We start from the raw sequence: 13,915 nt of genomic DNA on the forward strand, positions 1-13,915 counted from the left end.
CGAGGGAACTGATCAACAGTGACCATTTTCATTAGCCCTTACAAAGCTGTTAAAAATGCCAGTATTCAACAGGGGGAGAGGAGAGAAGTGAAAGAATGCAGGATGCCAGTGTCCAAATCAGCATTTCTGTATATTGAAACCTGAAGCTGCAGAAGTGGAACTCAGGTGCTTTTTGAAGGGGGTACAGAATATGTTAAGCACTTTTTTTTGGAGAGGGAAGTGCAGTCAAAAAAAGGAACCAAGTTTTACCAAAAATGTAGACTAAGAGGTCATAAAAAGTGACCATACATGGACTTCTATTGAGAAGCTATTCCATAGAAACTGTCGCCAAACAATATTATGGCTTCCTTCACACAGCATACCAATTTACCCATAGTATTCTACTTCCCAAGAGGTGATAGATGGATGCTTTGATATATTAAAACAAAATCACAAGATAGCCACATCTAGTTCCTTTCTTTAAGTAGACTCCAGTACTGCAGTGCATGTGGAGATCAAACAGATGGTGGCACATGCTGTTCAAGTCTTCCCCAGTTGGTCTTAAAATGGAGCCATTTTAAAGTGTCACTCAAAAATTGAGCATCTCCTTAAAAGGACTAATCCCTTTTCCACTCAAATTATACATTTCCAGATTTGCACAATGCTACAGTCACACATACAATTAGTGACACCACATGGAACATTTAGGTACAGCACTACATAAAGGAACTAGCACTGCCCCAAGAAAACGAAAAAAAAAGGCCAGTTATTCAACGAATCGACACGTATTACGTTGCAGTTACATCTATAGTACTCTATTGAACTCCCAGTTACTTCAAGGTGACCTTAAGCTAATCACTATCAGATTTAGTCCTGCAAAACAGTAGCCTATTAATCCAGTGACATATACACTCCACTTTCAACAGATTGTGGTTAGCTTAGTTTGCAGGAGCATTCATCAGGCTGTTTGCACGTGTTTGTGTTTCTTCTATATTCCCTATGGGTCTTGATCTACAAAAGAGCGGAAATACAAGCTCAAACATATGCAAACAGCAAGACACTGGGGACTTACTACACAAGTGAGTTTTATGTAGAAGCCTAGATTGTCTTTAATAGTGAGAAGTTGTGACAACAAAACATACAAAAGAAGCTTTGCAACTTTAAGGTTTTGGCTGGAATCCAGCTAAACTGCTAGAATGGAAGTCTCAACTGACAGCTCGAACAGTCTGAAAAAAGACAAGTTTGAGCAGTTTACTGCATGATGATTAATCAAGCATGCTACAACACCAGCTGATGTGAAACAAGTTAATTTACTGAGGTGCAGATGACAGGATCAAGGCAGTATTTATTCTCCACTTATAGGTGCCTCAAGGGCAGCACAAGTCAACCAGTGTGTGACTGGACTCGCATGCAGGTGGAACTGGATAAGGGTGGCATGTCTGAGGGATATTAGTGAACTAGTTCAATTTTTACTAAAAAGTCTAACCACGCCCATAACAATGCACTTGGCACCAAACCTCAAATTAATGGGAATTAAACTCCTGGGTTGACTCTCCAATATTGTAACCACTAGGTTAATGGGATAACAAGGTGTAGAGCTGGATGAACAAGCAGGCCAAGCAGCAGAGGAGCAGGAAGGCTGACGTTTTGGGCCTAGACCCTTGTTCAGAAAAAAGGTTAATGTATTCTTTTATGAATGCCACGTTGATACAATGGAGAGCAGCTAAAGTCACAGTTGAGACATGCTGCTGAGACAAAGAATTGAAACCATGCTATACCTGACAAGGTTGCTTCGTCAAGTACCCAGTGGGTTGATTTCCTTCTCTTCAGCAGCATATTGTGAACCCACACATTAGGATGAATGCTCCATTTCTCTTTCTCACCTTAACTGGTAATAACAGAATGCTGCAGTGCTGACTTTTCAATCAATGCTGGAAAGGAAGTCTTTACTAAACGAAATTAAAGCAACTTCTGGGTTTCAACTCTTCAAATCAAAGGGATGCTGGGGTTGAAGTATATAGTTTCTAGGATGAAGAGCCTGTAAACTTACCCTAACTTCAGCCTCTCTTGGCTTTTCATTAAGGTCACATTTGGATCCGTTCACATAAGTCTGACTATGATATCTTTTCAACTTATGCTGCTTTGAAGCCTGCAAAAAAAGGGAATTCTTAAAAGTATATAAGCTTCAGGTTTCAAAACTACAAACTAAAAAAGCATTCAATTCACAAAGTGCAAATGGTCCATGGATGATAAAAATATCAAGGTGGCAATGGAAGCAAACCACTTGGATATAATTGGCCTTTTCCTGCCCATTTATGATGTACAATTGACACCAGCAAACCTCCATGACCTGATCAAGTGATAATTTCTCACATGCAGGCTCAAGTTTCAAATAGGTTATTCGATGTGAGGGGCAGGAGTAAACAATTAAGTCTGTCATCAACAGCCAACATCCACGTTTCTGGCAGCTGTGACTACAGTGATCAGAACCCAGGTCAATTTACTCTTTCCAACTCAAAAGGCCATGTCATCTGACAGACATCAGGCAAATCAATAGAGATCGAAGAGAGCCTAGTACTTTCCATCAAATGACTGGTTAGTTTAATTAGTGAACCAACAAGACCACTTACCCAAATCAAAAAAGCTTTGACACAATAGCACAGCTATCCCTACAGATGAGGGGACAGGAGGGAGGTTGAGTTACCTCAAAATAATACACTTTCAAAATTTGCAGGAAGCAAAATATTAAAGGTATCATATATATCTCTACAGCTTTTAACCTTTTTTGATATCAAATATCATGCATTTTAAAAAAGAAACTGCATTTCAAAAGTTAGCTGATTACAATGTCTGAACTTAACAAGTACCTATTGGATGTTGACCGACAGAAGATTGACACTGGAAGATTAGGAGGTTAGAATCATAGAATCCCTACAGTGTGGAAACAGGCCCTTCGGCCCAACAAGTCCACACCGAACCTCAGAGCATCCCACCCCGACCCATCCCCCTATAACCCACCTAATCTACACATCCCTGAAACACTGCAGACAATTTAGCATGGCCAATCCACCTAACCTGCACATCTTTGGACTGTGGGAGGAAACCGGAGCACCCGGAGGAACTCCACACAGACAGTCGCCCGAGGCTGGAATTGAGCCCGGGTCCCTGGCGCTGAGGCAGCAGTGCTAACTGCTGTGCCACCGTGCTGCCCCCATAGCTTAATATTTGAACAGAAAATGCTGGAAATACTCAACAGGTCAGGCAGAATCTGTGAAGTCAGGAATGTTTCAGGCTGAAGATCTCTCATCTATATTGTCCTTAAAAAAGGTCACCGACCAGAAACATTGAAATGCTATTCACTCCACAGATGCAAGCTGATCAGCTGAGTGCTTCCAGCGTTTCCGCTTTTATTTGAGATTTCCCAACATCTGAAAGATTTTACTTTATTTTAGCTTCGTATTTGAGTTAGGGCATTATGTTTTAAAAATATTGCAAAATTTCTGTCAAGCATTCATTCTCCACATCCACATGAAACAGAAATTAGGTAAAATCTGCCCAGGCATTAAAATTCTGCAATTGCAATTCCCTATGATCTTACCTTGCTGTCCCACAGGCTTGCAGTACTCCAAACAGCAAAAACAAAAACATATAGCTTCTATTTACTAAGGCAAAGAGATCAGAGATAGATATTTGCGCACAATTCAACATTGCGATGATTATTGTATGTGGGGGAGAAAAACTTGCATTTTTATTGCGCCATTCATGGCCTCAGGATATTCTATAGCCAATGAAATACTTTTGAAGTGCAGTTGTTATTGTAAAGAAACGCAGTTGCCAATTTGCGCACAGCAAGGTCCCATAAACAGCAATGAGAAACAACAGGATAATCTGTTTTAGTGAAGTTGGTTGGTACAGATGAACACTGGTCAGGTCACTAAAGAGAACATCCTCACTCTTCTTCGACTAACATCATGGGATCTTTTACGTCCACGGAAGGGAGAAGGCATGATTTTGGTTCAACATCTCATCTGAAAAGACATCACCTCCTACAGTGTAATACTCACTCAGTACTTCATTTAAGTGCCAAGTCTCCAGAATGGGACTGGAACCCACAACTTTCTGACTGAGTTGAGGGGGCTACCACTGAGCCACAGCTGACACATACCATTCAGTGTCCAGATCTGTTCAGATCTCAGAAATTCACTTTATTTTAAGTGAAAATAAAACTGCAGCATTAATCACTCAATTGATGCAAGGTTAACAGCCAAAACAAATTGGCAAGGGAGAGTACAGACAGCATTTACTTAAAGCATTGATCTTTTGAGACCTGCAGCAGATTGACACCAGACTAGCCTACCTATGATCAGAATTCATCCTTACCTTTGCAGTTTCATTGTTCCAGTCAAATTCAGATTCATAAAACCCAAGATACATCACATCTCCTTTAACTTCAGAATCTGAGCACAACAAAAAAATTAAAGCTAAAATGCAAACTCTGTCTTGAAAGTAGAGGAAAAATGTTGAGAACTGCATGCAGTGCTAAACAAACACTGCATTTACATTAGAGCTGGCAACGTCAGCAACTCAAATTTTGTCAGCAGCGCTTTAACATAGCATGTCAATCCAGGGTAACTCCTGCAGAGACCACTTTCTGGAGGTAGCTCCTTAACTATGTTGCTTGTTTGCATTCAGTGCTTTGCCTTCAGCCACCATTCAGCTCTTGCCTGAGCTCTCAACTTACCTGTTAAGAGGTCAGCATTACAGTTTTTACATTGCTGGCCTGTTAAAACATTTTCCCTAACTTAGGAAAGCTAAAGGCCAGGAATCTAGTGATAAACAGGCCCTGAACAACACTGCAGGTGCAGTGATTTGTCAGTAAACTGCACCATGGCAGCCCTAATGTGGTACAGACACTTTTCATAACATAAAACAGAAACGTATTTGACTATTTAGAGTTCAAGTATGCATAGCGGCATCCGGCATACACTGGCACGCAACAAAGTGAAGACAAATAATTGAAAAATCACTCCTTCATTACAATTAGTTCTTGCATTTAATATAGAAAGTTTCTAGTGCAACCATCTCCAAAGGATTAGGGCAACTTTCATCTGAAGGGCAGGGATAGGTTGTACACCTACCATTTCAACATTGCTAAGCTTGGGGAGTAAGGCTGGCAGAGGAGAGAAGCAGTGGGAAGGTAAAGTATCTATTCTTTGCACAGGCCACAAGAGTCAAAAACATGGGAGCTGTACTGGTTTATAGTCAACACAAATTAGTAGGAACTTCATAACTACAAAGAAATATTTTGAATCTCATTTCTGTTGGCAGCACATCCATACTAAATATTCAGAATGTGCAATTCTTGTGATTTTGGTTAACATTTGACTTAGTGGCTGTTTCTTTAAGACCAACACCAATGCACAAGAATGCTACAACAAACTCCTGTGCTGCTTATTTCAGTACGAGGTTGCAAGTTTTGTCAGTAAGTCTAGCCAATTAGAAAATAGTTGGAGGGAAATCGAACACAAGCTTTGCATTGGAGTGGAGTTGGTTCAGTCTCATTAGACTGACAGCTTTTATTAGAAACAAAAAGGAGTAGAATATTTCTAGGATATGAAAGTTATTAATATTGCAGCAGTCAGCTTGAAAATCTCAAAAGTAACCCATCTCCTGAAATTTTGGGACTCAGGTAGACAGAAAGTAAGCTGGTTTGAAGTCCCATAAAATGGCAGCATGAATTTATATAGGACCTCGAGGGGTAATAAATTTCACAAAAAGCAGGAGGGGGGAATATGAAAAGCTGTGAGCCAACATAATCCAGTGAGAAGTTACAAATGATCCAAAATCAACATTCTATTAACACAAGCATCTTTTATTTACCTTCTGTGTGATATTGCTTGATATGTTGGCCATAACAAAATTCATATGTCCACCAGTCTTTGGTCTGTAAATAAACAAAGAAAAGCAAGCTACAACGATGAAACAGATTTGACAATGAACTGCTAGTTAACCAAACCAAAAATCCTACCCCCTTTAATACAGTAACTTTAGTTGAACAAAATAAAAAAAAAGGACAATGTCATATTTCTCCCAATGGAAGAATCATTTACTTTTGTTTCGGGTTAGTTGCTCCTTTTCCTTACGACTTCGACATTTGGAAGCTTATAGGACAGGGTAGAAATTAACATTTCATGCTGTAGTTCAGTACCTAGTCATAGCCAGCTTACAGAAGCTAAATGCGCTGTGCTCCATTTTCAATTTTTGTTCTACGTGCAAGACTACCAGAAACAATTTTTAACAATATTATCAAATCAAAGGACTAGTGTGGAAATACACCGGTTGCGTTAGTGATGTAAAAACACCTCTCTTCTGAAAAGCGATTAAGTTCTGGTTTCAACTTCTGCCACTATTTGCCTCTCTACAATATTTCACATCTTAATTCGGTTGGAAAATTACACAAAACAAACAGGTTGCAATGCACTGGTGCTATGGGAAGGGTTACTGCTCTAATTACGTGCTCAAAAGCTTTCAAGGCCATACAATGCAGTTGGTAAACCTCCATCAGATGACAAGGATCTCCTGTTCAACCTCTAGCCTATTCAGGAGTCCATTATCAGCCAGAATGGCAAAAAGAAAATCCTCAAGTTCAAGAAAAGGGAAAGGATTTCCAATCCTGGTCGCTATTGTAGATTTAAGCATACATGGACGTTAATTGTCCAAACCAGCAGAAAAAAATAGCCAGCAGGAAGAGCTACTACAGGGTTTGCAGAGCCAGAATTGTACCACAGGAAGCAGCAAATCCCCCAGGTGAAGAAAACTGGGGAAGGGTTTGGTGGGAGAGAAGGCATCTTTTCAAACAGCAATTAAAAATACTATGTATTATGACATAATAGGATTGCACAACTAAGTCCTTGCGATTCAGTTGTTTGGGAGGAGGGCAAGGACATCAGCAAGATCAGGGAATTAAAAGAACACCGGGTATTCACTTAAAGCTACAAACATTTAACTTCATTCTGCCAAAATAAGATCCCCACCTTTACAAGACAAGGTGCTGCATGCATTGGCTTCAACAGCTCAGAGATCCCTAGCCCAGAGTAGGATTGAGTTTCATCTTCAGCCTCCTGCTGAAATTTCAGGGCTTGAGCTGGTAGCCTGCACTCGTACATCTGCTTATATTTGGAAGATACTATGACAATGTCATCGGACTGAGTCTGGAAAATGAGAGAGAAAGGCAAAATTAGACAGCAGTTGCAGGGTTGAGTTTCATCAGTAATGGAGAGCCTTCGGCCACAGGCAATCAAGCAATATTTTCACTCCAGGCCGAGGATCCAGTCCAGTTCAGTAACAGATCAAACAGTTCCTTCAATAATCAAGCTGCTGTTAAATTTTACGTCAAGGTATAGTTTCATGTCGTAAAACCAGCTAATGTTTAACAAATTATAGCTTCAGGGCAGCTGTTGGCATGAGGAAATAAAAATATTGCTTGAGGGGCTCTTGTGGTGCAGTGGTAATGCCCCTACCACTGTGCCAGAAGGCTCGAGATCAAGTCCCACCGGCTCCACAGGTCTATGTCAGAAAAATCAACCTGTTCAGAGATGTTAAAAACATTTAGAAATATCATCATGAAGCAGGAAAGGGTTTAAACATTCATGTTAATGTCAACTAACAGGACAAAAAATATTAAATTATATATTTGATGAATTTCAATTCAATTGTTAAGGAATTGAAGTAGCTTACCAAAGGATTGTCTGGATTACAATCATGTCTGGCATTATTTACAGTTTTAAAAATACTCATTTAAGTGAACAAATATGCATTATACATGGGCTCATTAAAATTTTTCTAAACATTGATGTATTGGGTGATCTTGTGCATATTTTTGATGCTTGCTTGCATTGAAATTTATAAACCAAAAGTCAACTAGTTTTTTTAAAGCAATCACATCACAAATTTCTTTTAATTCTCGCACAATATTCAAATTTAGTAAAATGGGGAGGAAGAAACAAACAACTTAACCATTGTAACAGTACAAAGGGGATGGCATTCAAAAGGTTTCATGTTGTCAGGGAAAGTCTGATCTTTAAATTTTCTCCCTCCATATTCCTTTCTCTTCAAGCACCAAATCTTGCAGGTTCTGTTCCATAGGTTTCAGCTGCTCTCCAGTATCTCACCATGTACTGGTTCTAGACAGTGCTGTGCTACAGGCATTTCACAGAAAGGGTCACCAGGCCAACTCTTCTGTAGAGATAGGCTTGCAAGTTTGTTTCAGAAATCAGAACATGTCAAATTTCAAACATACTACATGCAGAGCTATGCTTTCACTTCAGTAAATCTTTTTCAGAAACAGGAAGAGACAGTGGGCTAATCCTCAAATACAGGATATAACTGGTGCATCCCGAAGCATCTTGTCAGAATCCAAGTATACAGACTGCCCCTCTACTTGGTATATAGAGCAAAGATTAACCTGTAGTCAGGGCGTATTTTTAGTCAGATGAGTTCAAGAAATTTAGGACACATTCCATTATCACAAATAGATGAAATTTCTTTTCTACAAGATGAACTGCACAACGCGACTTTTAAATATCACCTCTAAGAACGCATTGTGCATTAGCAAAAATGAAAAGAGACTTGATCTGCAATGATTATTTTAATACTTCACAAATCAGCCACTTAATTTGTTAAAATGTCAAAATTCACTGTTCTAGACATGTGATTTTTGATGAAAACAGCTGGATAGCACAAGTGAGGAAAAACAGTAATTTAACAATGAGGTCCTTTCAGTGCCGAATCTCCTAATTGGGTGCCAGAAACAGTTTCAAAAGGGGAATTTAGGCAGTTAGAAAAGACAGCAACAGCTCATTTTCCCCCTGCCCCCATCCAAACATACATAGAGCACAATTATCAACTTCCCACAGAACCCCATCACTGAAATGGGAAAACACATCTTGGCAACTCGGAGGACTTTGGCTGAATGTTTGCTGAAACTGCATGACATGAAGATTAGCACACTGCAGACACCAAAACATGCATGGACATGAAGGAAATTTGTAATTAAAGATGCATACAAAAGCAGATGAGTTAGTGTGGAAACAAGTTATCAAAGTTAAAATATTGAAAAGGTTCAAGTTACACTACACATCATGATTGTGGAGAGATAGGATCTTGCAACAGTGTTATAAATAGAAAATGATCTGTAAACAAGCAACATTGTCCCCTCTTAATTCTGCTGTTCTTGGTCTGGCTCCAGGTAAATCAGGAACAACTTGACATTATGACTGCAAGAATTAAATACCATTAGCTCTGTTTACATTTAGATTTAGCAATATATTAGCTAAATGCAAAGCAGAACAAATCAATTCAAATCAAATAAAGTAGTATGGTATGGTGCTGCTTGGTTTTATAATATAACAGCATCCACTCACTTAGACCACCGGTTTGCACTGCTTAATTTTAGATTTGACCTTTTCAGAATCTACTGTCACTACTTTGAACCAACACCCAGTGGCATGCTAAATTCTAATGCTTTCCCCTCTCAGGAGCATAGCTGTTTGATACTCCACGTTACTAGGTCAGGTATCTGACAAATAGCAGAAATACAAAGCATGTTTTGCTTGCCTGGAAAGGTTATCAGTTGCATAACAATCCCAATAACAGCACGCATAACGAGAGAAACTTGGGGATGTTTTTGGAACTGTTCATTAATTATCATTGCCAATAACACTGGAAGTCAAACGACATTGCAGACTGATGAAGTGCACGTACAGATGCTACCTTCCCAATTTATCCATGACAACATCCTCTGTAGTGGCCTGGGTGTCATACTGTATTGGTGGCTGACTAGGAATGAACAGTAAATGCAGCCTCACAAATCCAAATTTCAAAAAGACTAATACATCAAGGCTCACAGATAAATAACCCTTTGAACATTTGGCACTTGATTGCCAAGACAATCAAACGCACAACTGCAAATAAAATACTGCTGAGTGTAACAGTATTTCTGAAGGCTTTGAAGACTGTGTATTCAGCTACAGGACAAAGACACAAGGACAGTGTTCAAAATAGATTTGTAAGGGTGTCACTAGAATCAAGTTATTACAAGCTATTGGGAAAGACTGAACCAAACAGGGCTGGAGACTTTTGAAAATAAATGACTTGAAGGTGATCTCAGAGCTCCTCAAAATGATGAAGGAGTTGGACAGAGCAGAAGTGGAAATGGAATTCAAAACGGTGTCATAATTAGACACTTGCTAAATCAATCCAATAGGAAAATAAGGAAAAATTAACCAGTGACAAGTTAGTGGAACTCATGACCTCAAGAAGCTATTGAGGCTAATGATATCAATGCATCTAAAAGAAAACTAGCCCTGTACACAAGAGGAAAGGGAACAAGGATATGTACGGAGAAAGTCACAGTAAGGTAGGTAAACCAGGAGGCAGCTCACATCAGGAAACCCTTCAATTTCTTTCTCTTTCATGTTTATCCAGCTTCCCCTGAATTGCATCTACATTTTTGTATCAATGACTCCCTATGGTAGCAAGGTCCACACTAACAACTTCCAACTTAAATTTTGTTCTGAATTCCCACTTCATTTACTCATGAAAACTTTATACTATGGCCTGTCATTTGGTCACCAAACAAGATGAAGGATCTTGTCAGGTCTAATCCATCAAACTTGGGAGACAAAAGGCTGCAGATGCTGGAAGCTAGCGTCAAAAAATGTGGAGCTGGAAAAGCACAGCAGGTCAGACAGCATTTGAGGAGCAGGAAAAGTCAACATTTTGGGTCGGAATGCTTCTTCTGACCTGCTGCGCTTTTCCAGCTTCACATTTTGACTCTAATCCATCAAACCTTTTCCAGAACCTTAGAATTCTCTATCAAGTCACTTTTTTTGAGGGAGAAAAATCCCAGCCTGTTCAATCTCAATTCCACATGTCTAGTACGGTTGCAAATAACCCTTGCATTCAGACCAAACAAAAAGACTTTGACAATGCAAAGCCAACAACTCCATCCAACCTAGAGATCCCTGCGCGTTGGTTAACCCACTTAAATTTGCGCTTCCTCACCAACATTTGATACTACAAGACATCTCTGCCTTGCAAATGATCCCGACACACCATTTTGCATGCACAGAATTTTCTGGAAGTCAAGGGCAGTTAGTCATTAGAAGAATTGAACAGCTGCAAAGCTATTTTAATTATGGTTTCTTCAATTTGCATAAACTAATGTGAGGGGTTTAATTTTGGCTTTTTGAAAGAGGAAGGTGGCTCATTATATTACTGCTGCCACTCAAGCAGAGACTAGGCAGTCCAGCCAGCCTAGCCAAGAAGACAAAATAACAGCCAAGAACTGAGTCAGCCATGCTGGTCCAAGAAACTGAAATTTGAAACTAAGTTTATTTTGAGATATAACTTGCAAGCTTTTTTGTTTCACTCATTTTAGGATAGGAATTCAAACTTGTTCTGAACAGTGAAATTATAGATCTTCAGTTTTTCACCCGACAGTTTTGACAAATTGCAGTCCCCGAAACATGTGGTTGCCACAACCCTCTTACTTGTATCCCAATCAATTACCAGCAAGTACCAGCACACAGCAGTGAGGTATGTGTTCTCAATTCACAGCATGACAGATTCATTATCTCACACATGCTGCAGTAGAAGTTACTGAATGAAGACCAGGCACTTTGTGCATGGGCAGAAAGCAGAAGCAAGTCAAATTATCATCTTATCAGTCAACTCTTGATGATCAGTGAAGTGACGGAAGTTGTCATCAACCATGCTTCTGTCCACATCAATCTGCTCGCTGACACTCAGTTTGGGTTCTGCCAGGGCCAATCAGCTCCTGACCTCATTACAACTTTCATCCAAACATGGACAAAAGAGCAGAATTCCACAGGCAAGATGAGTGTAACTCCACTTGATATTAAGGCCATATCAGACCAATTGTGGCACCAAGGAGCCGTTGCAAAATTGGAGTCAGTTGGAACGAGGGGGAGAAACCTCCGTTGGTTGGAGTCATGCCTGGCGCATAGGAAGATGGTTGTAGTTGCTGCAGGTCAGTCATCTCATCTCCAGGGTATTTCTGCAGGTGTTCCTCAGGATACTGTCCTCAGCTCTACCATCTTCAGCTGCTTCATCAATGACCTTCCCTCTATCACAAAAAGGTCAGAAGTGGGGATGTTCGCTGAAGATTGCAATGTTCATCACCATTCACGACTCCTCAGATGCTGAAGGAGAGGATGTTTAAACGCAACAAGACCTGGGCTGACAAGTGGCAAGAAACATTCACACAACAATGCCACACAATGACCATCTCCAACAAGATAGAATCTAGAATTAGAACTGGATTTTATTGTCACATGTACTCAAGTACAGAAGTACGACAGTACAGTGAGAAGTGTACAGTGTTATCATTCCTGGCGCCATCTTAGAGACAAGATACCTAGGTACAAAAGTACAGACAAAGTATAAAAGTAAAGAAACAAATATTACAGTCCTTCTTAGCATCAAGTAGAAAAATAAAGAAATAAAGTTAAGCCTTTAAGTGCTTAGCCATGCTGAGCTCACACTCCCTACAATGGCTTGATCTCCTCCACTTTGGCCCATTCTCCAGGAGACCTCTATCTGCCTACTCACTGCCACAGATGCCACAGGACCTCCCTCACCACTGCACGTGGCAGTCAGAAATCAAGCCCAAGTTCTGATCCAGGCCCCCAGCCGCTGCCACGCTCCAGAGTGCAAAAAGCCACCATGCCACCAACCGCCAAAATCCCCACTCTGGGCCCCAAGCTGCAATGCTGTCCCTGCCTCCATGACCAAGCTCTCTCAATAAGGTAAGTAAGAAAAAAAATGAGAAGAGAAAGAAAAGAAAAAGAAAAGCAGACAGTGGATAAGCCACTGCCACTATCTTGGATTAGACAATCTTACCACTGCCTCTTGACACACAGAGCATTAACTAAATTCCCCACTATTGATATCCTAGGGGTTACCATTGACTAGGAACTTAACTGGACTGCGGCTACAACAGCTGGTTAGAGCCCAAGTAGAAAGAAACTCTCCTCCAACTCCCCAAAGACTGTCCACTGTCTATAAGTGTAAAGTAAGGAGCGTGATGGAATACACCACACTTACCTGGACAAGTGTGGCTCCAACAACACAAGCTTGACACCATCCAGGACAAAGCAGCTCACTGGACTGGCACCACATCCACAAACGGCCACTCCCTCCATCACCAACACTGGCAAATTGCAACCATTTACAAGATGTACTGCAGAAATTCACCAAAGATCCTCAGACATTTTCCAAATCCATGACCAACTCTATCTAGAAGGGCTGCAGATACATGGGAACACCATCATCTGCAAGTTCCTCTACAAGCTACACACCATTCTGACTTGGAAATATATCGCCATTCCTTCAGTGTTGTTGTGTCAAAACCCTGGAACTCCCTCCTTAGCAGCATTGTACTCTCACTTACAACAAACATACTGCAACAATTCAAAAGGTAATTCACCACTACCTTCTCATGGTGGACTAAGGATAGGCAATAAATGCTAGCTCAGTCAGCTCACATCCCATAAATGAATTAAAAAAGGAACAACTTGCCAACCTTCTAGTAGCTAGCTCCAGGTTGGCATTGATGGAGACTTAACTAAGCTAGCACTTAAGACCATAAGACATAGGAGCAGAAATTAGGCCACTCGGCCCATCGAGTCTGCTCCGCCATTCAATCATGGCTGATAAGTTCCTCAACCCCATTCTCCCGCTTTCTCCCCGTAACCCTTGATAATCAAGAACCTATCTATCTCAGTCTTAAATGTACCCAATGACCTGGCCTCCACAGCCTTTTATGTCAGTGAATTCTATAGATTCACCACTCTCTGGCTGAAGAAGTTTCTCCTTATCTCTGTTCTAAAAGGTCTTCCCTTTACTCTTAAGG

At 40.4% G+C, this 13,915-nt stretch overlaps 1 protein-coding gene across 1 annotated transcript in view; it reads right to left on the minus strand.

Moving 5' to 3' along the window:
* The window catches only part of os9 (OS9 endoplasmic reticulum lectin), a 29,966-nt gene extending 22,779 nt beyond the window's left edge, over positions 1-7,187 (minus strand). The window contains exons 1-4 of the mRNA XM_048618968.1: positions 7,014-7,187; positions 5,860-5,923; positions 4,360-4,436; positions 2,030-2,128 (exon numbers count right to left, since the gene is read on the minus strand). Coding sequence (XP_048474925.1) covers positions 2,030-2,128; positions 4,360-4,436; positions 5,860-5,923; positions 7,014-7,145 — 372 coding nt within the window. The 5' untranslated portion in view covers positions 7,146-7,187. The remainder of the gene's footprint in view (positions 1-2,029; positions 2,129-4,359; positions 4,437-5,859; positions 5,924-7,013) is intronic.
* Between the last annotated feature and the right edge of the window lie 6,728 nt (positions 7,188-13,915).

This window comes from Rhincodon typus, chromosome 41 (assembly GCF_021869965.1).
Source record: "Rhincodon typus isolate 14 chromosome 41, sRhiTyp1.1, whole genome shotgun sequence".
In the NCBI taxonomy this organism is placed as follows: Eukaryota; Metazoa; Chordata; class Chondrichthyes; order Orectolobiformes; family Rhincodontidae; genus Rhincodon; species Rhincodon typus.